The 26,077-nt window shown below is 40.2% G+C and overlaps 3 protein-coding genes across 10 annotated transcripts; 1 reads left to right on the top strand and 2 right to left on the bottom strand.

Moving 5' to 3' along the window:
• Positions 1 to 263: 263 nt before the first annotated feature.
• Positions 264 to 12,797, bottom strand: pou6f1 (POU class 6 homeobox 1). 8 transcript variants are annotated; one of them, XM_084365514.1, is made up of 12 exons: positions 12,690 to 12,797; positions 10,202 to 10,295; positions 9,632 to 9,679; positions 7,978 to 8,167; positions 7,708 to 7,844; positions 6,872 to 7,097; positions 6,072 to 6,331; positions 5,848 to 5,976; positions 4,850 to 5,173; positions 3,449 to 3,581; positions 3,197 to 3,365; positions 264 to 1,451 (listed from the first exon to the last, which is right to left on the bottom strand). In XM_084365514.1, exons 2-12 carry the CDS (start codon positions 10,253 to 10,255, stop codon positions 1,106 to 1,108), a joined length of 2,016 nt encoding a protein of 671 aa, XP_084221640.1. In that variant the 5' UTR covers positions 10,256 to 10,295; positions 12,690 to 12,797; the 3' UTR covers positions 264 to 1,105. The 8 variants fall into 8 exon arrangements, with proteins under 8 accessions (XP_084221640.1, XP_084221641.1, XP_084221642.1 ...); XM_084365515.1 differs by having other exon boundaries at positions 12,664 to 12,793; XM_084365516.1 differs by lacking the exon at positions 12,690 to 12,797 and adding an exon at positions 10,979 to 11,334.
• A 72-nt stretch (positions 12,798 to 12,869) lies between these two features.
• Positions 12,870 to 18,662, top strand: dazap2 (DAZ associated protein 2). Its single transcript, XM_084365522.1, has 4 exons — positions 12,870 to 13,020; positions 14,318 to 14,436; positions 14,537 to 14,785; positions 15,848 to 18,662. Exons 1-4 carry the CDS (start codon positions 13,008 to 13,010, stop codon positions 15,974 to 15,976), a joined length of 510 nt encoding a protein of 169 aa, XP_084221648.1. The 5' UTR covers positions 12,870 to 13,007; the 3' UTR covers positions 15,977 to 18,662.
• A 1,721-nt stretch (positions 18,663 to 20,383) lies between these two features.
• LOC311264557 (uncharacterized protein) lies at positions 20,384 to 24,153 on the bottom strand. The gene is made up of 6 exons (XM_084365523.1): positions 23,850 to 24,153; positions 23,492 to 23,530; positions 21,802 to 21,861; positions 21,605 to 21,664; positions 21,351 to 21,398; positions 20,384 to 21,258 (listed from the first exon to the last, which is right to left on the bottom strand). Exons 2-6 carry the CDS (start codon positions 23,496 to 23,498, stop codon positions 21,083 to 21,085), a joined length of 351 nt encoding a protein of 116 aa, XP_084221649.1. The 5' UTR covers positions 23,499 to 23,530; positions 23,850 to 24,153; the 3' UTR covers positions 20,384 to 21,082.
• Between the last annotated feature and the right edge of the window lie 1,924 nt (positions 24,154 to 26,077).

Genomic DNA, 26,077 nt, shown 5'->3' with positions numbered 1-26,077 from the left:
CTTCATAACAGTCCAATTAAGATCCTATTTTGCAAATACACTTTATCTAACTCGGAAAATGCAGCAGAAGCATCGTCAAGCCATGAAGGGAACCGTCACAACAGTGAATAAAGAGGAAACACAAAATACTCTCAGAGTATTATAAGCACATCAAACTTAAAGTGTAAAAAGGACCAAAACTGTGGTGAATTCACACATGAATCACCCACGAGTACAGTATGTGCATCTGCAAATTCAGTAACTCACAAATGACGCAAAAAAACTATGTTTACAGTTGTGGCGTCATCAGCAAAGGCCATAGCTACAACTTTATTTTGATAAGAACCGGTCGTCCGTGGAACATCAGAAATGAGCCTCTTTATGGACACACAACAGTGTGAGCATCAACGCCACACGAGAGGAGATGACATCAGATTTTAAGCCCATCATTGTGATTATCGATGAGAAACATGAGATGATGATTGTCCCAAACATTGTTGCATTTACAAGTCCATAGCAAAGTGATTTTTGGCGTTCCCTAGACAACTAATTCTGATGAAAATAAGGTTATAGGTGATTTTTTTCAGTCAGAATCTTGTATATGTTTACAAAGCTGCTCATATAGTACAAATACTACGTGAATACAAAACAAACGAGCAGCTAGAATGTTAGAAACATCTGTGGTGGAAAAAGCATGTTATGAAATATCAGCGTAATGTCAGTCACAAGTGACAAATATGTGACAAAAATCAATGTGACTCAATGCACTGCCACTTAATATATTCAGAGGGATATCCTATAAAATCACTTGTATAAAAGTTCAAATGTTTTTAAATATTACATGTTATTATCACTGTATTATTATCCCTATGTATGATAAAAGGACCATGCAGTTTGACTTAGTACCCACCACACATAAGTACTGTACATTTATACAGTCTCAAAATACAATAACTAATTTTTTATACTCTTTCATAACACTCACATTTCATTTCCTTTCTTTTCTGAAAAAGTTCATACTCTCTCAACCGTGCTGGAGTTTAGCTTGAATATACAACACAATCTGAATCTGTGCTGCTGTTTGAAATGTTCCAACTTGTGGGCGAATCCTCCCAAAACGAGGTCGCTATTGAACCTGGAAGACGTTGATCTTGCTCGTGTTTTTCAACGTCTGTCGCCGGTTGCAGAACCAGACTCGCACGACCTCCCGGTCATAGTTTAGCTCTCGTGCAATCTCTGTAATCTCTTGGCCTGTTGGCAATGCGTTCTTCTCAAAGTAGGAGTTGAGAACTTCTATTGCCTGCGGCGTGAAACTGGTACGCCGCTTGCGTTTTTTGGATGGTTCGCCGCCAACAAACTCCATCAGATTCTGCTGGCCTTTCTGGTTCCAGTGCTCGGCCTCAGCCAGCCACTTCTCCAACACCGGCTTCAGCTTCTGAGCGCTCTTCGGGGTGATATCCAGCTTTTCAAACCTGTGGTACCAAAGAAAGTCCAGTCTGAGCCATTTAATGAGAACACACACTGTATGAACTGTATCTCAAATTCATTCCTGTGAATTCACATAGACCCAATTTGTAGGAAAGTAACTTAGATATTTTGGTACTTTTCTCTTTATTCTACTATAGGTACTTACGTACCTCCATATAAGGACGACTCCATTGCACTTGTTTCAAGGATTGCTTTTACATTTTGGGAAATACGCCTGCTCTCCTTTAAGAGTCAGATAAGAAGTTTGGTTCTCAAACTTAGCTGAGCATAAAGACTCAAAACAGGAGGAAACAGCCAGTCTGGACTCTGCAGAGAAGGAAGGAAACAAAATCCAGCCTACCAGCATCTGTAAAGCTCGCTAATTCACTCGTTATATCTCGTTTGTTTCATCCATATTAAAATTTGGCAACTAGATGCTAGTAAGCTAAGCTAACGGGCTGCTGGTTATGGCTTTATACTGTGGTATCAATTCTCTCATCTCAGTCTCTTCAAAAAAGCAAGTAAGCATATTTCCCCAAATGTCAAGTAAATCCTTTAAAATCATTTTGCTTTATAGGAAATAAGTTGCTGTGTTTTATTGATCAATGTGCTCTTATTTGGGCTTGAACATGTCTTTATTGTTATTACCCTGGTTACTACCACATCTGTTTCGTCTTAGTCCGTATGCATGTGAATTCAGGGCTTTGTTTAGAACAGCTTAATGCTCAGTCAGTCAAACGATGGATGATGATGATGAAACAATAATTCACATATTTTTACAATTTATACTTACAGACGTCCTTGTTTTTATGTAGAATGTAGCCAAAACAAGGGAAATGATTTGATCGTTATCATTACCGTAACACATTCACATTGATACGTTAATTTAAGGATTTAATACTGCAGACTGTACCAACGAGTTCAAAGCTGCAAAGCTTTATTCACAACGTTGACAATCGAATCCTAAATCAAAATTTGAATGCTGTGCAGATTTTATTTGCATTTTAAACACAGTATTTCTGCACAGTTTCTGATGAAGATCGAAATCATTATTATTATATTATAATACTGTTTGTAGAGATAGATTCCAGTGGTGGCTGCGTAGGATTGTTTCCAACTCATGTGATCCAAACATTTCCAATAACTCCAGAGCAAAGTCCAAAAGTCAAAACTGACTGAAAATGATCCATATTTGTTTGTGTTTAGCCTTTCAAACAAAAAAATATTTTCACCGCACTCAGAAGACTGTTTGCTCTCCCTTTCCTGAAACAAAGGGAGTCCCACACTTATATTAACGGAGCAGTCTAGTAGCTTGATTTACATTTATTAAAGAAAGCCGATTTATTAAAAACAGAATGAAAAACTGAATTAATCCGATGAATCACTTAATTCAAATTGATAATTTTGCTCCAGGATTTTTTTTCGGTGATGACATCATAAAATATGACGACGGAAATCAAAGCGTTATTCAGAAATCTCAATAGAAGCTTCAAATATAAAAAAATGACTTTTCATCGCGGCCCTAATATGCTTAGTGGAGTGAGTGAATCACAGTGACATGACTGCTCTCAGATAATGAGAGGAGATGAGTAGATGTTAGCATGACTGCCTTAACTACATCCATGTTTTAATAGTATTTGAATTGTATGTGCAAGGAAATTAGGTCAGCGTACACGTATGAAACTGTATACACCCTGTCGTTGAAGGAAGCTTCCATATGCAGGGAAACATCAACAGAGGAGTCACTTACCTGCAAATGGCAGACTGGCTGTAGGCCGGACCCTCGGTCGCAGTCAGAGCCTGTCCTACTTGTGTCTGAGTGAGCCCCAAGGAGAGCCGACGGATCTTGAAATTCTTGGCAAACTCGCGAATTTCCTCCAGATTAATGCCTTCCTCACCGCTGACTACCTGCTGCGGTTCTACAATCGAGAAGAACCCGGTTAAAAATATCTACCTACTTAAAATGGATCTATGTTTAGATACATTAAGCAGGTGTACATACTGCTGACAAGCTGGCCCACTTTTATGTCTCCACAGGTGATGGGTACTGTGGAGGAGAGGGTGGTGGCAGTCTTCAGTACAGACGGCTGCGGGGCGATGACAACCGGTGACTGAGTGGCAGTCGTTACCAAAGCCTGAGAGAGAACAAATAAAATACATTCTCAGATGTGAACTGCAGTGACGCAAATGTGTCAAAAAATGCATCAAATATAAATATCTTCAGAAATACTTGATGATCCACCAACTGAGGCAAAATCCTACCACTTCAGTTGGACCACCAGGGGACCGTATTTCATAAAAATATGTATGGTAGCGAGAAAGAAAGTATTTTTTGATCCTATCTGAATCAAGTTTAAGACTGTGAAAATACATCATAAGGAAGACTACACACAACAGTTGTTTAACACTGACTGAAACTTATAATCAAAACCTTAATGAGACGGTCCCGTATATAAGCTAGCTCACAAAACTGACTAAAGAGCCGTCCACACCAACAACGATCACTATAACAATAATGATGTGAGCATCCACTCTGATGAACGATAGCGTTCTGGAAACAGCAGCGCCGAGCACGCACTGCACACTCAAGCTGTGCCGGCAGCTTTGAAAAATCCCCAGGAGGATATGGTTTTATCAAATTCTTCAAAGATGAGAGGAGTTAGGAGAGTCCAAAGCTCTGTTAGGACATTTGTCATCTTTTGGAGACAATTTCTATTCGTACTTTTGAGTCTATACCAGTTATCCTGTCGATTGCTGTTAAGCACATCAAAACAAACTTCAGAGACCCCGTCAGCACCAAAGATTGTTTGGCAGTATGTCTCAGATAAAATTACATTTTTATATGTAATTTGCAGCCTAATATACGTTTAATAAATTGCATGACTAACAAAGACTGAGAAACTAGAGTAGACAATCTAAGAAATGTCCTTAAATGCCATCAATTAGCTTAAATAAAAATGGCTGGATACAGAAACCAATATTAAAAGCACTCCCTCTTGGAAAACATCTCCAAAATGAAGCTAAGTGGTATCCCTGTAAATTCAGATGGACTTTGACCAGCTGACTATGTTTCCATCATTCATCAAATCACTCTGAAAGTGATCCCAGAGATATCGTTTGCCACTGTCGCTGTCGTTATAACTGTGGTGCGGACTCCGCCATCATCAAAAAAACATACGTCTCTCACCCACACTACCACACACTTTTTCTGAAATAAGGTCCAATGAGAGAAACAGGAAGCGAAGGGAGTTTCCCTTTCTATTAACCGAGTCTAATCAAAGATACAACCGTAATGTTTGGTCTGTTCTAACTTGTAAAGGTGTGTAACAAAAAGTGTAAATGCAGAAGTTACTTAGTTCTTTCTGAACACAAGACAATATTCAGACAGGTCTCTGTTGTCTACCTGTGTGTTCGGTTTGCTGAGTGTCGGAGGAGCAGTGGCTTTGGTCAGAACTGCAGCAGAGGTTGCAACCGCTGCAGGTCCGTTCCCCACAGTGGCAATGATCTGGCCCTGGGTGTTGAGAAGCAGCTGTGGGGTGACCGTCTGGACTTGGAGTCCCTGGAGTCCCTGGAGTCCCTGGAGCCCCTGGAGCCCCTGAAGTCCCTGGAGACCTTGGAGACCTTGGAGACCCTGAAGGCCCTGGAGACCCTGGAGAGGGAGGGTGGATGTCGCAGCCCCTCCAGCCAGAGATGCTGGGTTCACCAACAGCGGGAGGGTTCCTATGACCTGTAGATATCATTGGAGTTGAAGAGAAATACATAAAAGTAACTGAATGTAACCTCTGTGGTAGTTTTCGCTCACCAAACCCATTTATACAGCACCAACAACCTGTCATGGAAGTGCTTTTGCTTCTTAGAAATAAATACGTCCTATTAGCAGTTTACTAAAATCATGTCTGTCAAGATTAAACACCACACTATTAACTCCAATGAGCTGCAATAATAGTAAAATTATGTACTGGAACTGTTTGGGAGGACAAATCAGTTTTCACGGAAATGGTCTTATGCTTCACTGACTTGAATTAACACTGTTGATTGATGTTCTCTGGAGGCTCCGGCTTTTATTCCCAAAACAGAAACACAACACAAAAACATTGTGATAGTCCCTGGAGAGGGTGTGATTACCACTTACTATGCATCAACACTGACACCTGCAAGAAGTGGCACTATCTGTAAATTGTACAAATGAGTGTATATGTACACTAGTATCTGTACATTACTTGTTTTCACACCTAATGATGTCTGTTATGTCCCTCTTGGCTTATGATGCACTACTACACAGACAGAGACGACATGTTTATCTTCTTTAAACCATCTTCCCTTTTGCTGGAAGTATAAAGTAGAGAGCGGGGGTTGGCACACAAGATGGAGATTAAAGTCGCAGCAGTTTATTGGACTCACCTGTCCCTGGGCATTTGTGATGATCTGGCTGGTGATACCAGCCATGTTGGACATTGCACTGGTGATGATGGGAGTGGAGGTGAGGGAGCTGAGAAACTGAGGCTGAGCACCTAATGAAGCAGCATTGATCTGAGCAGAAATTCAAAACACGTGTGAAAACCACAGGAGATATAAACAGTACAGAAGGTATGAACTGACATACGTTCTTCAAGCAGCATTCTTACAATGGCAGGATTGATTGAGAGTCCTGCTGTCTGGAGTGCTGCTACAGATATGTTGGACGGAGACACGGTCGTGGTGGCCGAGGTCACCTGGGCTGCCGCCATCTGAGCAGCGGTGGCCTGTGCATTGGTCACATGTGTTGGCTGAGACGTCACCTGCTGCACAGCAGCCTGCACTGGCTGTATGGAAGCTGCTTGAGGCTGGAACATCGTCTGTGCATTTGTGTGCAGCTGGGGCTGGACCGAGTTCAGGACTGTAGCAGCTGAGGACAAATAATGCAATATTTACTGTCATTGTCATGTAATCAGAGGTGGCAAATGTACACACAGTCTTTACTCAAGTAGAAGTACAGATACTACTTATGTACTCAAGTAAAAGTAAGAAAGTACAGGCTCTGAAATGAACTCAAAGAAGATTTATCTACTTTCATACTGCGTGATATGCACCGATAGGTTGAAATCAGTCTTGTGATGTTGGGAAGGAGGCGTGCAATGATGCAAAATAAAAATAATCAATTATTCCCCTCAAATGTATTAACACAAAACTAACAAGCCTGTTTTCAAAATGTAAGGAGTAGAAAGTACAGATAGTTGTGTTGAAATGCAGGGAGTAACAGTAAAAAGTTGTCAGAAACGAAATACAGATACCAGAAACAAAGTATTTGTACTTTGTTACTTCCCACCTCCGTCTGTCATCAAGTCACTCATTGTGAGAAAACAGACTGAAGACATTTTGCTTTACTAACACACATGGTGCTTTGAGCTAAATGCTACCAAAATAAAGTTGTTTGATTGCGTTTTACCTTGGAGGCCAGCAAAGGGCAGTTTGAGGAGGTTTCCGGCAGCAGTGGCTGCTGCGAACGCAGGGAGAGTAGCTACGTTGGTGGTGGGCAGGGTGAGAACAGCCAGACCGCCCTGGCCACCGATGGAGCCCGCCATACTGAGGGGGATGAGCAGGGGCTGCCCCAGGGATCCTGTCTGGGCCATCATACCAGTCATCAGAGTGGCCAGACTTTCCTGGGTCAGCACCTAATGTAGCATGAAAATGAATATTTGCTTTACATCAGCGTGATTTTGTGACTGGTGATGCTTCTCCAGATTATGTTTATACCTCATTTATTACATTTTTACTGGCATTCTGGTGTTTTCACGGGGCCATTTTTCCTGAACTGTTTTCCTTTTTTCACTCTATTATTTAGTAGTTTTACTTTTTGTTGTTACAATGTTATGGTCTGAGTTTTCTCCATTTACTGAGAATCTACAGCCTCAGGTTCTGTATTAAGGAGTTCTGGACCACATTTGTTCTTTTTTTCACATTTACAATGCACTGGAGACGTTTGCCTCAGGCACTGGCTTGAGTAAATCACCTACAGTAGTCTGTGGGTGAAAACAGTGACATTAATTCCTCTGACACATGAATATTGGACAAGAAAATATGTGAACAGGGTGAAATGCAAATAGGGTCCTCGTAAATCCCAGGATCATTTGTTGCCCCCCCTCATTTTAAATTTCACAGACATTTCCTGCACTTTCGAGGCCAGTGCACCTCAAGCTCTTGTTAATTTCTGTCCCTGGTTTCAGATCAAGAAATAATCGCAAGACAGCTGAGTGTACTCAGTATGTAAATTCACAATCGTACCTGTGGACAGCCTTGTACAGTGATGGGCATGGCGGCCTGGTGCTGTGGCAGGGAAACACTGACGGGAACAGCAGGAGTCAACGTTTGGACAGCAGGGGCCGGAGCCTCTACAGACACCAACTGCTGCTCACCCAGCACTGCGGGAGCACAGCCAGGGTTCAGTCTTACTGACATTTGAAGTGGTCCTCACAGCCGCGATTAACATTTCTGTGCAACTCTGTCATATATGTATGAATAATAAGTCATCTGCTATCCATCATTATGATTTACCTACTCCCCCTGTGCTGTGGGGCACAGTGAGGCCATCCTGTGCGCTGCCATCCTCGGCTTGCTCTGCAGACCGAGCCTCTCCCTCATCAGCTTTGCCGTCTGTCTTCCCATCGGGTACTGATGATGGCAGAGACGCATCCACCTCTACCTCTAGCACACGAATGGTCTCATGACCAGACATCACAATGACCTGCACAGTAATAAGGAGTAAAAGATGAGATTACTCAAATGCAAAAAGAACGGCTAACTCTTCTGTACTTCTTCTGTTAATCGTTCAGTATTACTCTTTTAGTAGATAACTGAGTTATAATTGTCTTATTTGTTTATGAAACACCTAAGACCCCATGTACACCTGATATTAAAGGATAAGTTCACCCAAAAGTGAAAATTCAGTCATTATCTACTCACTCCCACGCCGATGGAAAGTCGTGAGATGTTTCGTAGTCCACAAAACATTTCTGGAGCTGCACAGCAAAACAGCGTTGTCATTCTGAAGCAGCCGGGGACGTTTTACCTGTTCAGAACTAGCCTCTCATCACGGTATCATAATAAAGGCAACACATGAAATATTTGTTCAGATGTGTAAGTATATATGTCACTGGGTCTGAGGAAATATCCGCTTGGACTTAACAGGTTTAAATGTAAAAAAACAACCGAAAGAAAATATAAAATGGCTCAATACGGCTCGCCCGGTGTATCCCAGGACTGTTGAGGCCCCAAGATGCCAAACTGATTTGAAAAAAAGTTATTTACACCTTTTTTAAAGCTGAAAACTTCACTGTAGCTGCTAAGCTAAAAGCATTAGCGTGCATCCTGTTGTAAGCGGGTGTTTGAGCTTGACTGCACGTTGAGGATGTAAATAACATCTTTTCAAATCAATACGGCATCTCGGGACTTCTGGACTTCAGTTGTTCAAAAGAAAGCTGCAACGCTGTTTTGCTGTGAAGCTCCAGAAATGTTTTGTGGAGGCCAAAATTTCACCTGACTTTCCATCAGCATGAAGGTGAGTAAATAACTCATGTGTGCAGCTGATCTGCTGTTAACAAGGCGTATAATTTATCTAGTCAGAGAGAAACCTACATACTGGTACTAAGACAGGAATAACTTAATATATTACAATTGCCAAATTTAGAGGAAGGGACGAATTATTCAGAATTTGTTGTACACTGCATCGCCCACAGTATTTAAAGATTACGCTCAACTGCTCACAAATTTCTGTGATTTTTTTAAGGGAGTCTGGAGCTGATCTGTTGCCATCTCACATTGCTCACACACAAGTTTTACTGTGGAGGACGGAGATCTGATCTCAATGAGGAAAACTATCAGATGCAAATGCAAAGGCAAGATCAGATTGTTTATTATCTGGATAATGAATTCAGATACAGCTTCCACTTGAATACCAAGTGAAAACCGGGTGAAAAAATAAAAGTCTCACTTGATGTAGCACCTGAGGGGTCACAGAAATATCCAATAGCTACATCTACTATTTATCAAGTTCCCCTTGAACTACATGCAGGGATTTTGGCTGTGACTTAACCCATGATTCATGGTATGCATTAATGAAAGGCCTAGAGGAGACACAAGCGAGACAACCTGGGCTGGAGGACAAGGCGCAGAGAGACAAGGCAGGAAGATAGAGGAGGAGGATGCATACCTGGTGGTCTTTGGCAGGGGAATTTTTCAAAGTGCAGGATTTAAATGGCTGAAAAAAGACTTCTGCAGTCAGACAGTGAATGGCTAAGGAGAACAGAGAAGCCGAGCACATGTTAGGACACAATGACCCAAAACAAAACAACACAAAAAAGAGACACAAATGAAAAGAGCATGAGTTCAACAAAAACGCAACGATGACAGCGTCAGCCAACAAGCAGCTCAAGCAATGTTATTCGTCAAGCCTCCCTCCGCACATCCATGAACAGCATTGCTTTTGTTTGCCGACTATGTCTACACAGAACGCTACTAGAGAGAGAAAAAAAACGCAATTAATTATTAAGCACGGCAGTTTAGAGACCATCACAAGCGTAGAGCGGCAGGTATTATTAGGTGGTAAAACACAAAAGTGGGTCCTGAGCTCAATGAACTTGCGTGGAAGTTGTGACGTGGTATGGATGGATGCAGAACAGGAGCAGAGCACTTGAAGGCAACATGAATTGTCAGGGTTTTGGGGGTTATAGCTGGAAGACACGGCCCCTTCACTGTGCTTTAACAGACAGGTGAGTGTTACCTGCTCATTGACAGTGAGTGGGGCATCTTTGGCAGGGAGATCCTGGGAGTTCATGGCTCGCTGCACCACCACAGGTCACTGTCTTCCTGGCATTCTGGGTACACAAACATCTGAGTCAACAAAACTCTGGAGGATTTATCTTCATCCACTCTTTCTAGTCTGCTTTGCAGCCAAATACATATTAGGTTGTCATGTTGGTGGCCACTTTTAGGGGGCAGATGCTGGTTAAAACAGACCCACATGCAGAGGACTAGTTTTTTTGTTTTTTTTTATTCGTGGCTATTTCTGTCATTGTAGGACCAGACTATTTTGGAGGGGCCTATAAACAGGCCACACTGTGTTGCACTAAAAGCTGCAGAAAAACGTGCTGAAACACGCTGATCGTGGACACGAAGTGGCAGCAAAATTCACCACGGATCGAAAAAAAGACCCTCGACGGTGCATTTCCTGCTGCAATGCCCCGCTAGAAACGAGGATCTGTCAAAACTTCAGCGGGTGTTGATGGGGCTCCCCACCCCCACATCCTGCCCAATAAAAGTCTCACCGCGTCGGCCACTTTTGGAGACAAGCACCAACCACCAAGTACAGGCGACAGAAATCACCTCGACCCGTGCCTAGAGACCGAATATTATGTATTTCCCTCTCTTTATCATAAATATATAAATTATGCTAATTACGAACATTGCATATTAACCAAAACTCATTTCCTCCTCGCCATTTCGCTGCTATGCGCGAACAGCAGGCTACAACAGACTCCGGTTATTATATTCAACTTACCGCGTAAATGCAGCTTATTTCCTGTAATCCCCCGCTCTTATAAAGGTCCTTGTCACAGTTTGTTTCAGTCACACATAATTAAAAATTCATCTCAGCTCCCAGACAGGCGCTGTGACTGCACACAAAAGAGGTATTTGCATTGATAAGGAGGGCTTGCAATGTTAGGATCTCCTCTCCCTCTTAATATTTAATGACGATGCCCTTTCTGCAACAGTTCAGATCATCAAAAATCCTTCACGTGTCTCACAAAATCCTTATCCGAGCTGTAAAGTCGGACAAAATTGCCACAAAATTGGCCTTTTGCACTACGTCATGAACATAATTTATGCAAGGAAAAAATCTTGCATTGAAAAATGTCTGCCTCGACTTGAGAGGTGCCATGGTTCTCTTAAAGGGGACGTACCTCCAATAAGAGCTGAGGCAGAGTGAGGCACAGACACAGTGAAATAACAGATAAAAACACTGTGCTGACACGCAAACAGCTGCCTCATACTGCTCTCTGCCCACCCACAGTACTCTTAAATCACAAACAAGCTGTTTACTTCTATAAATTTGTATAAACTTTTGGAAAAAAACACGAAAAAAGTGCTCTTATATTTGTTGTTTTTGAACTCGAGCTGCAATTTCATGGAGAGGAAATGCTTTGCTTTTTGTTATAGTTTATTGAAAAGCTGAATAAAAAACAGCCTCATTCAAGGATCCCGTCAGTCCCCTCTGCCTGATGTGGCTGTGACTGTGTGGTACGGTCTTACCTGCTGTTTTTTTGTGTGTTTTGTTCAACCAAGAACTTCAACAACAAAAAAAGATGGAAGAAAAGCAGCTGCTTGGTTTTTTTTGTGGCCTGATTACAAACATATAAATATAAGCTATATTTTCTCAGTACAGACTTATTTGAACACTGTAAATATGTCTAAGCTGAACATCTGAGAGCCCTATTCATCTTGTAAAAAAACAATTTATTATATGTAAGTCTGAATCCTGACATAATTTAAGAATCACTTAGTCGGACATCAACATATGACCTGTGTCAAACTTACCCAATGTATTAATGGCTTTAAATCAGCCTTTTCACAGCAGACATTTTGACTTGTACAAATAAAAGCACAGGTGTTTCTAAAAACAATGCCCTGAAGGCAATGCAGCCATCATGTTCATCATTTACATATGTGCTTTTCTTACTCTGGCGCGTCATGAAAAAGGTCCATTATATTTTGAGTATTTTACATAAAACCATAAAGTCAGAACAATAGAGGTATTGTGCCTGCAGGCTCACTGCTAGACCTGTGTTTCTATGACAAGTCAAAGATATCTGTTGTGTAATATTTATGGTGAGCAACACATATAAAATTCTTGTATTGCTAAATTATATAAATAAGACAAAACTAGGCTGACAAATTAGACCTGGATTCCCTATTAACAAGTATATTAACAGGCGCTATCTTTGTATAGTAGTATGGGCTAATTTGTAGTTTTACTTCAGTTTCTAATTAAACTATTTGAGGCTTTTTTTTCTATTATTTTTTCCTTGTCTAACCTTTGAATGTCTATCTATCTATCTATCTATCTATCTATCTATCTATCTGTCTGTGACTGTTGATCTGGCTAGCTAGCTAGCTAAGGTTAGCTAAGTCAACTATCTAGCTGTTTTTATTGATTTTCAGCGCATATTCTCAAAGTGAACACACCTCTGTCTTGTCCCCTGTATATCTACCTGTCTGTGCGTGTGAACACATGCCTGGCTCAAAGGTTAAGTCAGATTGTTCAGTGTTTTGCAGCAGTCAACGGTTCAACCTTCATTCACTCTTGAACTCCCCCTCCGCTTCTCGACGGTAGGGGGCGCGCGCACGCAAACCACCGTGCGTCGTACCACAGATAGAGAACGGCTGACGTCACCACTTCCACAACAACAAGAAGCTGAAAAACAAGGAAGTGAATGATTGTGAAGCCGTAACCAGTTTTAAGGCCGTGACAAGACACGCAGAGCTCCGTTAAATCTGATATTCCTCAGTCTCCGGATCAGTCCAGAACAATGAACAACAAAGGTATTTCTCCAGACGTTTTTTGGGTAATAAGTCAGCTGTTCGCTCTGCGACGCTGACGTTATAACTAAAGATGAAGACCTGCCGTTATGGCTATTTGAAGCGGACTTCACGTTTAGCTACGTATGTGGCAATAAACGGACGCTTTTTTTGATGACAGTGTAGCAAACACGTCGAGTTTTGACATCTAGATTAATTATAAAATACTACAGCCGTCAATAATGAACAGTTAAATCCACTGTCACCTTACATAACCCCGGTTTTTGTGGCCAGGTCACATATTCAGTTAGCTAGCTTCACTTCAACATAGGCAGATTTAAAGGCGAAGCTGACATGTTGTTTCTGTTTTGGTTACATGCATGAGAATCTGAAATCCGCTTCAATAATCGTACGGTCGTTTTTTTCGTCGTTACTTGAGATTAAACCGTGCAGTACGCGTATTTTGTACATAATGTATCTTTTTTCAATTTTTATACTCGGCTACATGCACCATTTTTGAACACACTCGGATCTTTTGTTGTTAGCCATACATCCATGCACTTAAGCCGTAGGGGCTGCAAATAACAGTTATTTCTAATTTAACGGTTAATCAACCGATTTTTTCCCCCCTCAACTAATTGCTTAGTTAGCGGATGAATGTCGGCTACAAGCACAAATTGATCCCCGCATGTTGGCGGTGCCTTAGAGACTTGTTCCGTCCGACAAGGATACAAAGAAAACCTGAAAAAAAATGGACAAAACTGGAACCAAGTTTTTTTTTTTTTTTTCATTTTTTTTTTTTTTTTTTTCTTTTAGCTTTAAAAATCAGTCAAAAGATTAATCGATCAGCCAATATATTTTTCCTGGCAATTAACTAATCTAATCATTGACTAATAGTTTCAGCTCTATTTGGATGTTTTTGAGTTTTACTTGATGATTTATGATTTAAAAAAAAAAAAAAAATTCTGTTTTTAAACCCAGGCCCTGAAAAAATAATAATTGACCAACTTTGTATATCCTTAACATTTGTCAGAGCATAAAATAAGTTTAACCTATGGTCCCAATATGTGCTGAATTTCTCTGCTGTCCATATTTGATTATTAAAACATTTTCTATTAATGCTGAAAATATGGTATTTTTTGCTTTATCCTGACAGTAAATATAACATCTTTGTCTTGCGCGCTATCACATGTTGTGTTTTGTTCTAAGAAATTGTGATTTCACAACATTATTTTACAGCATTACTCACTTTACCTTGGATCTCTGTCAGTCACTGTTAAGACTTAAGGATTTGCTTAAAATGTAAAATGTTGTTTTGCAGGTTCATATCCACAGCAGGCTGTGTACCCTCAGCAGAGCACTGCACCTGTATACCCTCCTGCTATGCAAATGTCTCCTCAGGCACCTCCTTACACAGACACACCACCTGCATATTCTGAGGTAACTATTACATTTATTTGTCATACGATAACACAATTAATACCCACAGCAAACAGATGTTAACGGTTTTAAACTTGTCATTTCATCTCTGTGTCTGCAGATATACCAGCCCAGATATGTGCTTCCACCTCAGGTGCCTGGTCAGTTGCCACAGATGTCCTCTCCCTACCCTGGTGCTCAGGTGTTCATGCCCATGCAGCCACATATGTCTGTTGGGCCGGTGGGTCAGAATGTCCCCATGGCTTACTATCCCATGGGAGCTGTTTACCCCCCTGGTTCAACAGTGATGGTGGATGGCGGCTTTGATGCTGGTGCTCGCTTCACAGCAGGCAGCAGTGTTTCCATCCCAGTGAGTATCCACTGAGTTCACTGACTTAAATGTGCAATATATAAGAATTTTGCTTTAAAGCAGAAATAGACGACTTGTTTTTATCTTCAACCCCTCCTAGCATTTGCCTGTGATATTACTGTTGGCAGTAACATGCAACATGGCTACCGCTAGCAGCCTGGCTATTGTCCAAAGCAAAAAACAACCATAAGAATCCCAATTTGACCTAGAAATCCTTATCTCAGTGCTATGAAAAGTCAGAGTAAAACATGGAAGTATATTACGTAGGCAGGTTTTGTTACTTACTGATCTAGTGGAAAGAATGTCTTAAGGGGAAATGCATATCAACAGGGGAACAGACTTTGACACAACACCACCACGTTTCTATCACCCTCCCTCGTCGCCTTCTTTGCCTCCTCCATCAGCGGGGATCGTTTTCTTTTTCAGGGTAGAGTTTTCACAGTTATTCCAGTTCTTCCACCATTACCTAGTGATAGCCCCCAGTAAAAACAATGCCATTCCCTGTATTGGATTAGTTGCGCAATGACAGACAAGTTTCCTTCCTTTTGTTCCTTTCGCTTTTCCAGAAAAAATCCTGCCCAGTAGTAAACCAGATAGTACAGTGAAAACAAGACCTAGAAGGAACCAATCTATACAGGGATGGTCAGTTGACTTTTGCCAGTTTAAAATATTAAAAATGTACTAAAAACTTCAACACAACGTGAAGATAACAGTTCTGACACTAAGTCAAAGGCATCTGTGTTTTGAATTGTGGAAATGTCTTCTGAAGTTAGCATGCTGACCAGCCCGTTCTCCCCATCTCAGAGAGAGTAAACTTACAGGACTATTATTGGCTTGGATAACTGAGCTAACTAGCTAACAGCAGCTGGAGTTAGCAGCAGTAAGCGGCTACTCTGGTCATATGTTGCCCTTTGTGCGTTTGAAGTATGAATTCTTACATATTGCACCTTTTTTAAAGAAGACATAATTGTTGCAGTTAGGTTGTTGTTGAGATGCAGTGGATGCGTAAGGACAGAATGTATCAAATTTAAAACTAATCTGCTTGTATCTCACCTTCTCCAGCCCCCACCTCCTGGACATCCCCCCAACGCAGCTCAGCTGGCTGCCATGCAGGGTGCCAATGTCTTAATGACACAGCGCAAGAATAACTTCTTCCTGGGTGGATCCAGTGGAGGTTATACCATCTGGTAACAGCAAGTCCTCAAGTCCTCCTCCATGCCTAAACCGTGTCCCCGTCCCAAACGAAGCCCCAGTTCTTCCCCCATCCCATATGCCTCCCTCTTCAGGCTGCTTGGCCATGCCACAATACTGATATCACCTAACGGAATGTAATATTTTAGAGCCCTCATTAAAGGTACAGTACTCCACTTCTGACCTAGAGATCAAATTAATGAGGACAAACGGACAAATGCAAATTTTTAATGTTGTAGAATTCATTCCATGATTCTCCATTGGGTCTAACTTCTTTGGTCATTCCAGATTGATGGACCTCTTTCAGGCATCTGTATTTGCTCATGAGACCTCGTCTCCTTTAATTGAATGGATCACAAATAAGATGTACTTGTATACCTGTAAAGCTACGTAAATGAAATGTTGAAATATCAGACCCGCATCATATAGTTTAGCTGCTTTATGGTAAAAGTGAAATGCATTTACAAAGTTGCAGTGAGAGCGTTAAAAAAAAAAAATCTCCATTTGTCTTTTTTGAAAACTTTTAGTGTAGTTGAATTAATAGATGTGTAACATTTCCATGTAAATACCAGTATGATGATCATGAGAAATTACATCTCGACTATACACAAAAAAAATAAAAGATTAAGCATCTTGGATGCTTTTTAGCTAGAATTGTCTTGTACTTGCACAGTATCCAAAATACCACATGAAATTTGTCGCACAGTGAACTGTCAATCTGACACATTTGTTGTCTTTAAAATCACTTGTAAATTAAATAAATTAAGCAAAAGCAAAATAATTCAAGAAAAGATTTCATGCAATATCTAAAGTGGTTTACTGTACCTTGTTGGGCAACTTGTAGATGAACATAGTCAAGTGCCAAAGAGCACTGGGGATAGCCCTTATTTAAAGCAAATTAACTTCAGTAAACTTAAAGGAAAGAAAATTTAAAGTAAATCCAAATAGTAAGTTGAATGGGAAGGGGTGGTTGGTGTAACATTTTAGCTTTTTTTTGTCTCCTGTTTCTGTTTCACAGTCGGATACCCAGAGTTTATACACTAAATGTTTTACTGTGCAGATTTCAAGAACTACTCTCCATTGTTTTCTCTTTGTCTTTTCACACGAGTAACATCTGGTAAAGTATTTATTCACCGTAGAAAAACGTCACCTTTGTGATAGCATTAGTTTTTAGGCAACATTTTTAAAGGTTGAGGAGACTTTATTGAATATATAAGTGTTTCTTTTTTTTCCTTTTCATTACTTCTCCACATGTAAGTGATCGACATGAGTAGTTAGGCTAATAAATTTGTTAGTATAACCAATGAGCTGGTTGTACCAAAGATTTGGTCGACGATGCACTTATGTTTGGTTGTGACCCTGAAATTTAAAATGTCACAATTTAAAAGCAAACATATCATGCAGTTATGAGATTGTTGGTACCTAAACCTTCAGTTTGACATGTTAGTTAATGTATTAATGTCACTTTATGTGGGTTAATTGCATCTTTAAGTCGTTGCATACTTTTGCACCTTTGCTATGTAAAAATTTGATTAAATACTTTTTATCTGAGATGCACTGCTAAGCAAATCCGAGTGGTTGCAGATAAGGGGCTACTCTCTCTCTCTCTGTTTTTTTTTTTTTTTATTCTGTTTTCATGACTTTTTAAAAGGAAGCTGTGAGATTTTTGAACATTTTAAGATAGTAAAATTCATCAAGTTTGAAAGTAACAAGATGTGTCGTGTTGTTCAGTAGCCTGGAAGTGTATGCAAACGTTTTCAATGAGGCTATATCACTGTCATCATCATAGTTCATTTAAAACGACATTTTTGTGCTGGTTTAAAACTTCTTTACAATCTTTACCTTATATGTTATGTTACAAACTTAAATAAAGTATCTAAAACTAGGTAAGTCAGTATAGATACCATGAACATACATGTGTAGATATTCTTCATTTTTGGTGTCTGGTAGCGTCGATGTGTCACTGGGTATCCGACACACCATATCAAGTTTTAACAGCTGTGGCCGCCAGAAAAACAAAAGCTGTGTCTGTCAACCAACATCGAGCGATTTCAGCCGTATTTAAGTCAGAAAGAGCAGCTGTCTGGAAATGTGCTTCATTCCATGAGACGAACCTTCTCTCATCAGCTCATACGCAGACCTACTTACACCGGGGCGTGACTGACGTGTCACTCGTGTTTTTAAAAATGGCTCAGTATTCATTTACTCTCACTCATGCTGCCATTTCATACAGCTTTGCTGGGGAAGAGGCCACAGCTATCAAAGCTTTTAACTTATTATTCAAACAAATGTTACGTTTTTACTTTTTTATCCATCTCTGCTCTGATTGTTTGTAAAGCAGCATAATGGTGGCTTTGTCCCAGCAATATGAAGTACTGTAAATTACAGCTGACCAGTAGATGCTATGCCAACCACAGCCAGCAAATGGATCACCCTTTGTTGAAGGATTATGGACATTTATAGTTCAGGGATTCTCTTTACAATATTTTGTAAAAAATAGATGTATGTACTAAAGTGATGTGGTAGACTTTGGTACACGTTCTATCTTTTAAGATTACTAAAGGAGATGAGTGTCAAAGATGGAATACTTTGAAAAAAAAAGAACTTAGGTGCACTTAACTTTTTTATACTAAACTTAAAATTTAAAATGTAAGTTTAGAATAAAGGTTATTTTGGAAATTTGAAATGCTGCATGTTTGTTTAATTTTATTCGTATATACAGTCGGGTCCAAAAGAATGAGTCCACTAGTTAAAAACACTTCTGCGTTTGTTTCAAATGTAATAATGTTTTCTTTTCTTGAAAATGATCGTATCAACTTAAGTTCAGTCAAACGTAACATATTTTTAAAAATGTAGATGAATTTAGGAGCATCTTCGGTATGTCCCCCCTTTCTGCTGTAATGACAGCATGCTCTTGATCTGGCATGGACTCCACAAGTTTGTGTAGAACCTGATGACTCATGTTATCCCGGCATGATTTGACGGCGTTCCAGCGAGCTTCTCGTGACGTCAAACGGTGTTTGGCTTTCTCAATCTTCGAGTGCCCCCGTAAATGTTCAGTGGAACACGGTCCAGTCATGCTGGGACAACATGAGTCAGGCCTACAGGGAATCTGCAGGCGGACGATTCCTGCAACAACTCAGCAGATTTTCCACAGACTCTGGATAAGTAGTATTCTGCTTGTCAAACTCAGAACATCAACACATCCCTCACACGCGTGTGGTACGGTCGTGTGTCATTTTCAGTTTGGGTTAGGATCAGAGTTTGTGGTGCAGTGTGACAATACATCAGCAACTGGATCTCTTCAACCTTCTTAAGATCATTTTAGGTTGTTAATGTTTGCTTATTTTTCCTCATAAACAATCTTTATCTTAAATGAACATTGTCTATCACGTTATAAGTAAAGAAACAGTCCACTGAATTCTGCAAGATTTTCATTCTGGTGATCCAGAAACTGAAAGATTTTCAAAATCCTTTTGGGCCTGCAGGTATTACACGAACTTGTGGAGTCCATTATGTCATTAAAGCACCAGGAGGAGATATTATGAAATTCATGTACATTTTTCACAGCTGTTGAGCTGTTATTGTCATTTGCAACGAAAGTGATGAAAAACAGCATTACGTTCAAAACAAATGCAAAACAGAAGTGTCTCGACTGGCGGTCTCTTTTGGACTCTACTGTACAATGTTACAGAACAGGGGAGGTATTTATTTCAAGATTGTGATCTGAGATAACATCTGGGGTTTTGTGGGTTATTATGATGTTGTGGTTATAACTAAATGTGGTATTTTCCTTGCCAGATTCATCACAGGTAATGGATAGTTTGATAAACCTAGTGGATGCTTCTACTTGCTTAGCCTTCATACCAAAATCCTGAAAGATTTTTTTGTCAGAAATCATTATCACCTCAGTATATGTACTGTATGAAAGAACCAATAGTCCCAGCTAAACTATTGTCACTTTGATATAAAAGGTATTGAGTCAAAAATGGATGTTTATTTCTGTCAAAATCACCTAGCATTACACCGAGTTGCCAGTTTATTGCATCAAACGCATTTGGATCCAACAGCCCACGATAAATCACACCTTAATGAGGCTCAGATTCAGTTTTTGCTGATGGTGTCAGACAGGCTTTGATTCCTTTCCATGATCAGCATTTCAAGCTGTGGTTTGTCGTCTTATATTGAGTAACTGTAGTATTTTATCATCTAATCATTTCTCAAACGTAGCGTAGACAAAAACTGAACTTAAGCTCAATAATGGTGGGATTTATGGTGCGGGACTGTACAAACTATAGCTAGGTGCATCTATCAGACACAGTGTAACATGTACTTTGTGCTCTAAAACATTTATGTGCACTGATCACGGATACAAAATGCATTAAAAGATCACTGTAAGCGGTCGGGTTGTATAATAACACTTGTCCAAAAACAAGTTTTATTGTCTTCCGTATTCAAACATGGAAGTCATCAACAACCACGTGTGGCAAACAAAACCAGGTATAACACAATCCAATACAACAAATAATATCCAGCTGTTCTGTGTTTAAAAGGGATACTATCATTTGAACTAGCTTATACAAAGTATTGCAAAGAAAGGCCACTGTTTTAAAAGCAAACCAATATAAAAGTAACAGCCCCAGAACACGTCTCCTATAAGATTTGTTTGGGGGAAGAATACAGTATGTCTGAATGCAATAACATGACAAATACTAATAGAGAATAACAAAAACATGGCTGATAAATAATGTAGCAGACAGGCTAATTTTACATTGTGATTGTCACTGAGTTTTTTACTGATCACAGCGCCGTGGCATTTTAAAAATCCCACCACCTGTTTTCACACCTAGCTACGCTAATCTCAACACACCTGTTGTCCTGTCACCTGCTTCTCATCCATCAATATTCGCTCCTACTATAACAATCCTATCTTTGGTATTTGCTTGTGCTCTTCTGCATTTTTCATAACAAAATCTTTAACGAGGTTTTTCTCAGGCCCGGTGTGCAGCGAGTAGCGGCCTTCCCTCAAAACACAAATATAGAAAAACACAGTCCTACATCGTCTGAATCTTCCACGGACTTCATTTTTTCAAGTCTTCACCAGGTTCATATGAAGTACTCCTTCTTTTCGCTCGCAGCCGCCTTGTTGCTGTACTCCTCATCGGGGTCCTCTCCTGGAGCCAGCTCTCCTGTCGTCCTGTAGTCTCCTTTGTTGTGGCAGAGATACCGGTAAAGCAGGAAGGCCAAAGCTGCTACCGTCAGCAGGATGAGAACAATAACCACTGGGAAAAAAGAAGGCAAAACATCTTTTTTTAAAATGCCTCTTTGAGATATTATGGCTGAGAAAACGCTCAGGATAAACTGCAAGAGTTACCTGTAATAATCGTGGAGTCTATACTTGCGGGGGCTGCTGTTGTTACCACTGAGAGGAAGAAAAATAAAACAAGTAGATTGGTTTTAAACTGCTGGTGTCAGGTAACAGACCAGGAAGGAAAAAAGGTCATGAGATTGTTCTAAAGTACAGGATCTGAGAGGAAGTAAACTGCGCCGTGTTTCACAGCTGTGTGAGTCCAAGCAGAGACCGGTTTGTGTGCCAGCAACATAAAAAAAAAAAAGTGTAGGAGTTACCCTGAATCATGGTGGTGTCTGCTCGTGTGGGAAGGGATGTTAAAAGTCCTGCATCTGATGCTGAACAAAAAAAACATGACATGTGTTCATGAAACAGCACAAACTGTACAGGTTACAATGTCAGGACACTTTTTTGGCTTGAACTCGAGGTAAACATTCATAACAAGAGCTTTAAAAAGAACAACAAGTGTACTCACCCTCTGTCACAATTGTGTTTGTAAAGGAGGAGACTGTTGTCGGAGGCACCATGTCTGATTCTGGAAGATAAAAAAGTATGTTAAAAATGTCGCAGGGGCTCTATCTTCAGCACACAGTCCGTCCGCCCGCCAGGAGAGACTTGTGTAACTGCATATCTTGCAGGCTGAGGAAGGAATATTAAGTGTTGGGACACGGTAATCTGATTATTAAGGGCCGGAACTGAAACAAACCTTATTATTTATATCATTATTTAATTATAAATCCTCTGTGATGTAATTACTTAATCAGAGAACACACCAGTGGTCGAAGAAACACTGAGATCTTGTACTGAAGTAAAAAGTAGTAGCACCAAACAATAAAAACACTCCACTAGAAGATAAAATCCTGCATTTTTCCAGGGAAAAGTGCCACAATCTTTGGTTTAAAGCTCTAAAATGGGAAAATGTTCTGGGTTTCTTGGTCACATAATCCTGCAAATGTAAATACTTTCATTATATTATCTTTATTATCAACAAAACTAGATATTTGATGATGTCTAATTTGGGCTCTAGGATAGATTTTCCACAGTTTTCTTATGTTTTATAGCCCAAATTCAGAAAATAATGTGCAGGTTAAATCTATAATGAAAATAATGTTAGTTCTGAAAATGTATGAAAAGTAAAAAATACTCATTATGCAACAAATCGATTATTATAACTGATGCATTTTTTATTGTTGTATCCGGTGGAGGTGGAGCTAGATTTAACTACTTCACACTTTTGGATAGTTTCATCTATGACAAAACATTATAATTTATAAAATAATCAACTGCTCTGTCTGTAAAATCAGCACTCAGATACATGTACACTAAAGATTGATCGATGAATCTGCAGATTATTTTGGTCTCTAAAACAAGTAAAAACAAAGAAAAATGTATATTTCAGTGTACTAGAGCACGAGGTGACCGTTCAAAACCCAGATAACTTCAGTTTACTGTAATGAAATACAATAAAAGCAGCATACTCGATCCAACTAATCAACCAATCGTTGCAGCTCTAACGCAGTCAAGTGTAAGTATTAAGCATATAAAAGGTACAGCACTCCAGTACATGTATATATTACTTGAGAAAATAATCTGCATGTTAAATCAGTAATAAAAAATACCCTTTGGTCACAGCCCAATAAAGTATAAAAAGTAAAAATACTCATTAGGAAACAGATACTGACATTTATGTTGTATCCGGTGGAGTTGAACCAGTTTGAATTACTTTACCCTGCTGGAAAGTTACATTTATGACAATACATCACATTTTTTTTTACTTGAAATCTGAATCTGTATAGTAATTAAAGCTTTTAAATAAATGTAGTCCAGGGCTGTGACTCAAGATTACTTTCATTATCTCTAAAAAGCCAAATAACTTCAGTTTACTGTAATGAAATGCAAGAAAACTGCATCATCCATCAAACAACAATCAAATATTTGTCATTTCTGCTTGAGAAATGTGTGTACAGATTAAATAATTAACATTTAGATCCAAATTGAATAAGTGGAAAGTCTTCTCTGGAGTATAAAGCAGCATGAAATCAAAACACTCACTGCACATTGATTTTTCATATTTAAAAACATACCTACAATAATAAAAAATGCCAAAAAAAAACACGTTTAACACCACAAACATGCACTTTTAACCTGATTTAAATGGGACTTACGATTCATGGCTGCTGCTGGTTAACTCCCTGCTGATACACCTGGAAAAAAAAAACCACACACAAACCACTGAACAACCACACACCTCTGTGACACCTAACCATGTCCTCCGGTCAGGACATGATTTATTGAAGCCACCATTGTTACACACTTCATTAAATCAGCTCGCGCTCTTTGTCTCCCAACTCCACCGGTCAGCCCCCTAAAGAAAACAAACTCCCCCACCGAGTTAAGCTAACGGTTAGCTTCACACAAACTCACCGAGGAGTGAATTAAAACCTGAGCTGTGGGTTTAAAAGTTTCCATCAGACTGAACAATCGTTGTTATCACAGCTGCTGTGTGTGTGTGTGTGAGCTTACCTGGGGCGGAGCGGAACAGGAGTGTGTCACGAACCGAGCCGCGCTGACCCAACTTTTTCCAGTCCGGAGCTAACTTCACTTCACTTCACTTGACGGAGGTGGTGGTGGTGGTGGGGGGGGGTGGGAACGAGCGCGCGCCCCTACCTTTGAGTTTTAGGTGTAATATAAGCTGTTGTCGAGGCGGTTAACGCGTCCGAGCCGCCGTCTGTGAAACACGGTGAGTCCTGACACTTCTCTCCGCTCGGCACTCGTGAGTCATGCGGCGCACGCTCTCTCGCTTTCCGCCTCTCCCTTTCCTCCCCCATCTGCCCGTCAGAGATCGTCTATTAGCACGAGAGGCATCAAAAAAAAAAAAAAAAAAGTGGCGCAGAGCAGTTCCCCTTTCCTTACATGTTGCTCATTTGTGATTGAGGACATTTTATTTTGTTTTTTGTCTTATTTGAAATGTCCATTGTGATTTTTATGCCAAACAAACTCTCTTTTTTTCACGACTGAATAAACAGACTGACCTTAAATCTCGAAGATTTCCGGAAGTGGCAGTTGCAGGTGTATTTTTTTGGACCTCACCGCTTCCCGTAGATCCAGTGTTACCTGTGTGGTATCAGTCAGTTGGCCGTCCTTTCACTGATGTTACTGTTGCAGTCACAGGTCATTATACATCAACAGAGGGATCAGGAGACTGTTTGACAAACACTTTAAAGTTCCTCTTGTCACTTTTATATTACTACATTGTGCTCCTTTAAAGGAACAGTCCACCCAACAATGAAAATTCAAAGACTTTCTGTGTTGGACAGACACAATTTGGGCTTTGGACATAAGTTGTTTTGTTTTGACATCTTATAGACCAAATGATAGAGGCATATTAACTGAACTTGTATCTTTAAAGGAGCAGTTCACCCAGAATGAAAATTCAGTCATTATACACTCACATCCATGTGGATGGAAGGTCAAGAGTGAAGTTTTGTCTATAAGGCTTGTTTCAGACCAAATCAAATGTGCGGTAAAAACACGTGTTTTCCCATATATTTTAATGAGGGGAGCCTGTTTCGGCTGTGGCGGTGATGGCTGCAGGGGGCTCTGCAAAAAAATTCTGCCAGATGCAGCGAAAATGTTGAAGCCGACTCAACTTTTGGAGAAATGCAGTCCGAGTCACGAGACCACAGTGGAGTGTAACATCATGTGTCGTGTATTCACTCAGTTTGGCTTTGTACACCACTTTAAACACATCCGTGGATGCCAACGATCATTGTAGGACCAGCATGCTTAACCTACTGTGGCAGTGGCATGACCGGAGATCAGAGGCCGAGCAGGACGCATGTCATTTAGCATGGCTAAATGCTAAAGCAGGAACACAAGGGACATTTCTCTGTGTGGCACCATGTTTCACTTGTGATCAGTCCGATTCGGTCTGAATGTACCGTATAACATTTCTGGAGCTTCACAGCAAAACAGTGTTGAAGCATTCTCTAACAAATCAACTGAAAACAAGACATTAAATGGCTCCACACAGCTCGTCAGGCGTGATCCAAGTCTCGGGAAGCCCAGGGAGCCCAAATTGATTTGAAAGGATGTCATTTACACCCTTTTGTAAGACAAAACCTTCACTGTAGCTGCTAAGCTACAAGCATTACTGTGCACACCATCTGAAGTGGGTTGACGAGCTCAACAGCTCAGGAAGGACGTTAATGATGTCTTTTCAAATCAATTCTGGACTTGGAGGATGCAAAAGAAGCTGTACGTGGCCATTTTGGGGGGTTTTCAGTTAGTTTCAAAATAAGTCTCCATCTACTTCAGTTGATCAGGTGAATGCTGCAACACTGTTTTGTTGTGAAGCTCCAGAAATGTTTTATCCATCAACCAACTATCCATCAACACTGGGGGTGAGTAGGTAATGACTACATTTTCCTTTTTGGGTGAACCGTTCCTTTAAGTAATAACTTCTTCCCTTTCATTATCAGTTAATTTGCCTGATCATTTGGTCTATAACACGTCAGAAAATAGTTGTTGTTGTTGATATCCATAACAAATTTCCAAACCAAATGTATTTGTTTTATCCGACCATCTGTGCAAAACCCCAACATCTTTAGCTATGAAAGAAAATATCCTAAATTATCAGGCTGTATTAAAATGTATCGTTGGTGGTGGGGGGGACTAAACGGATGAAAAGTAGCTCATTAGGTTAAAGTTTGATTTCTTGTTTTGACAGCGCACAACCCACCGCTTAATTC

This window comes from Pagrus pagrus (genome assembly GCF_965226575.1).
Source record: "Pagrus pagrus genome assembly, chromosome: 11".
NCBI classification, from domain to species: domain Eukaryota; kingdom Metazoa; phylum Chordata; class Actinopteri; order Spariformes; family Sparidae; genus Pagrus; species Pagrus pagrus.
This window is presented reverse-complemented; position numbering and strand designations above follow the sequence as displayed.

Excerpts from the sequence above, each read along its gene's own strand:
- pou6f1 (XM_084365513.1), bottom strand. The coding sequence starts at position 9,742 with ATGTGCTCGGCTTCTCTGTTCTCCTTAGCCATTCACTGTCTGACTGCA. Across the intron at positions 3,582-4,849 it reads TCAGCAAACCGAACACACAG|GCTTTGGTAACGACTGCCAC; the intron begins GTAGACAACAGA and ends GTTCTCTCTCAG. Across the intron at positions 3,366-3,448 it reads AGTGGGCCAGCTTGTCAGCA|AACCGCAGCAGGTAGTCAGC; the intron begins GTATGTACACCT and ends TCTCGATTGTAG.
- dazap2 (XM_084365522.1), top strand. Across the intron at positions 14,437-14,536 it reads CACCACCTGCATATTCTGAG|ATATACCAGCCCAGATATGT; the intron begins GTAACTATTACA and ends CTGTGTCTGCAG. Across the intron at positions 14,786-15,847 it reads GCAGCAGTGTTTCCATCCCA|CCCCCACCTCCTGGACATCC; the intron begins GTGAGTATCCAC and ends CACCTTCTCCAG.
- LOC311264557 (XM_084365523.1), bottom strand. Across the intron at positions 21,399-21,604 it reads AGACACCACCATGATTCAGG|TGGTAACAACAGCAGCCCCC; the intron begins GTAACTCCTACA and ends TCTTCCTCTCAG. Across the intron at positions 21,259-21,350 it reads AGACTCCACGATTATTACAG|TGGTTATTGTTCTCATCCTG; the intron begins GTAACTCTTGCA and ends CTTTTTTCCCAG.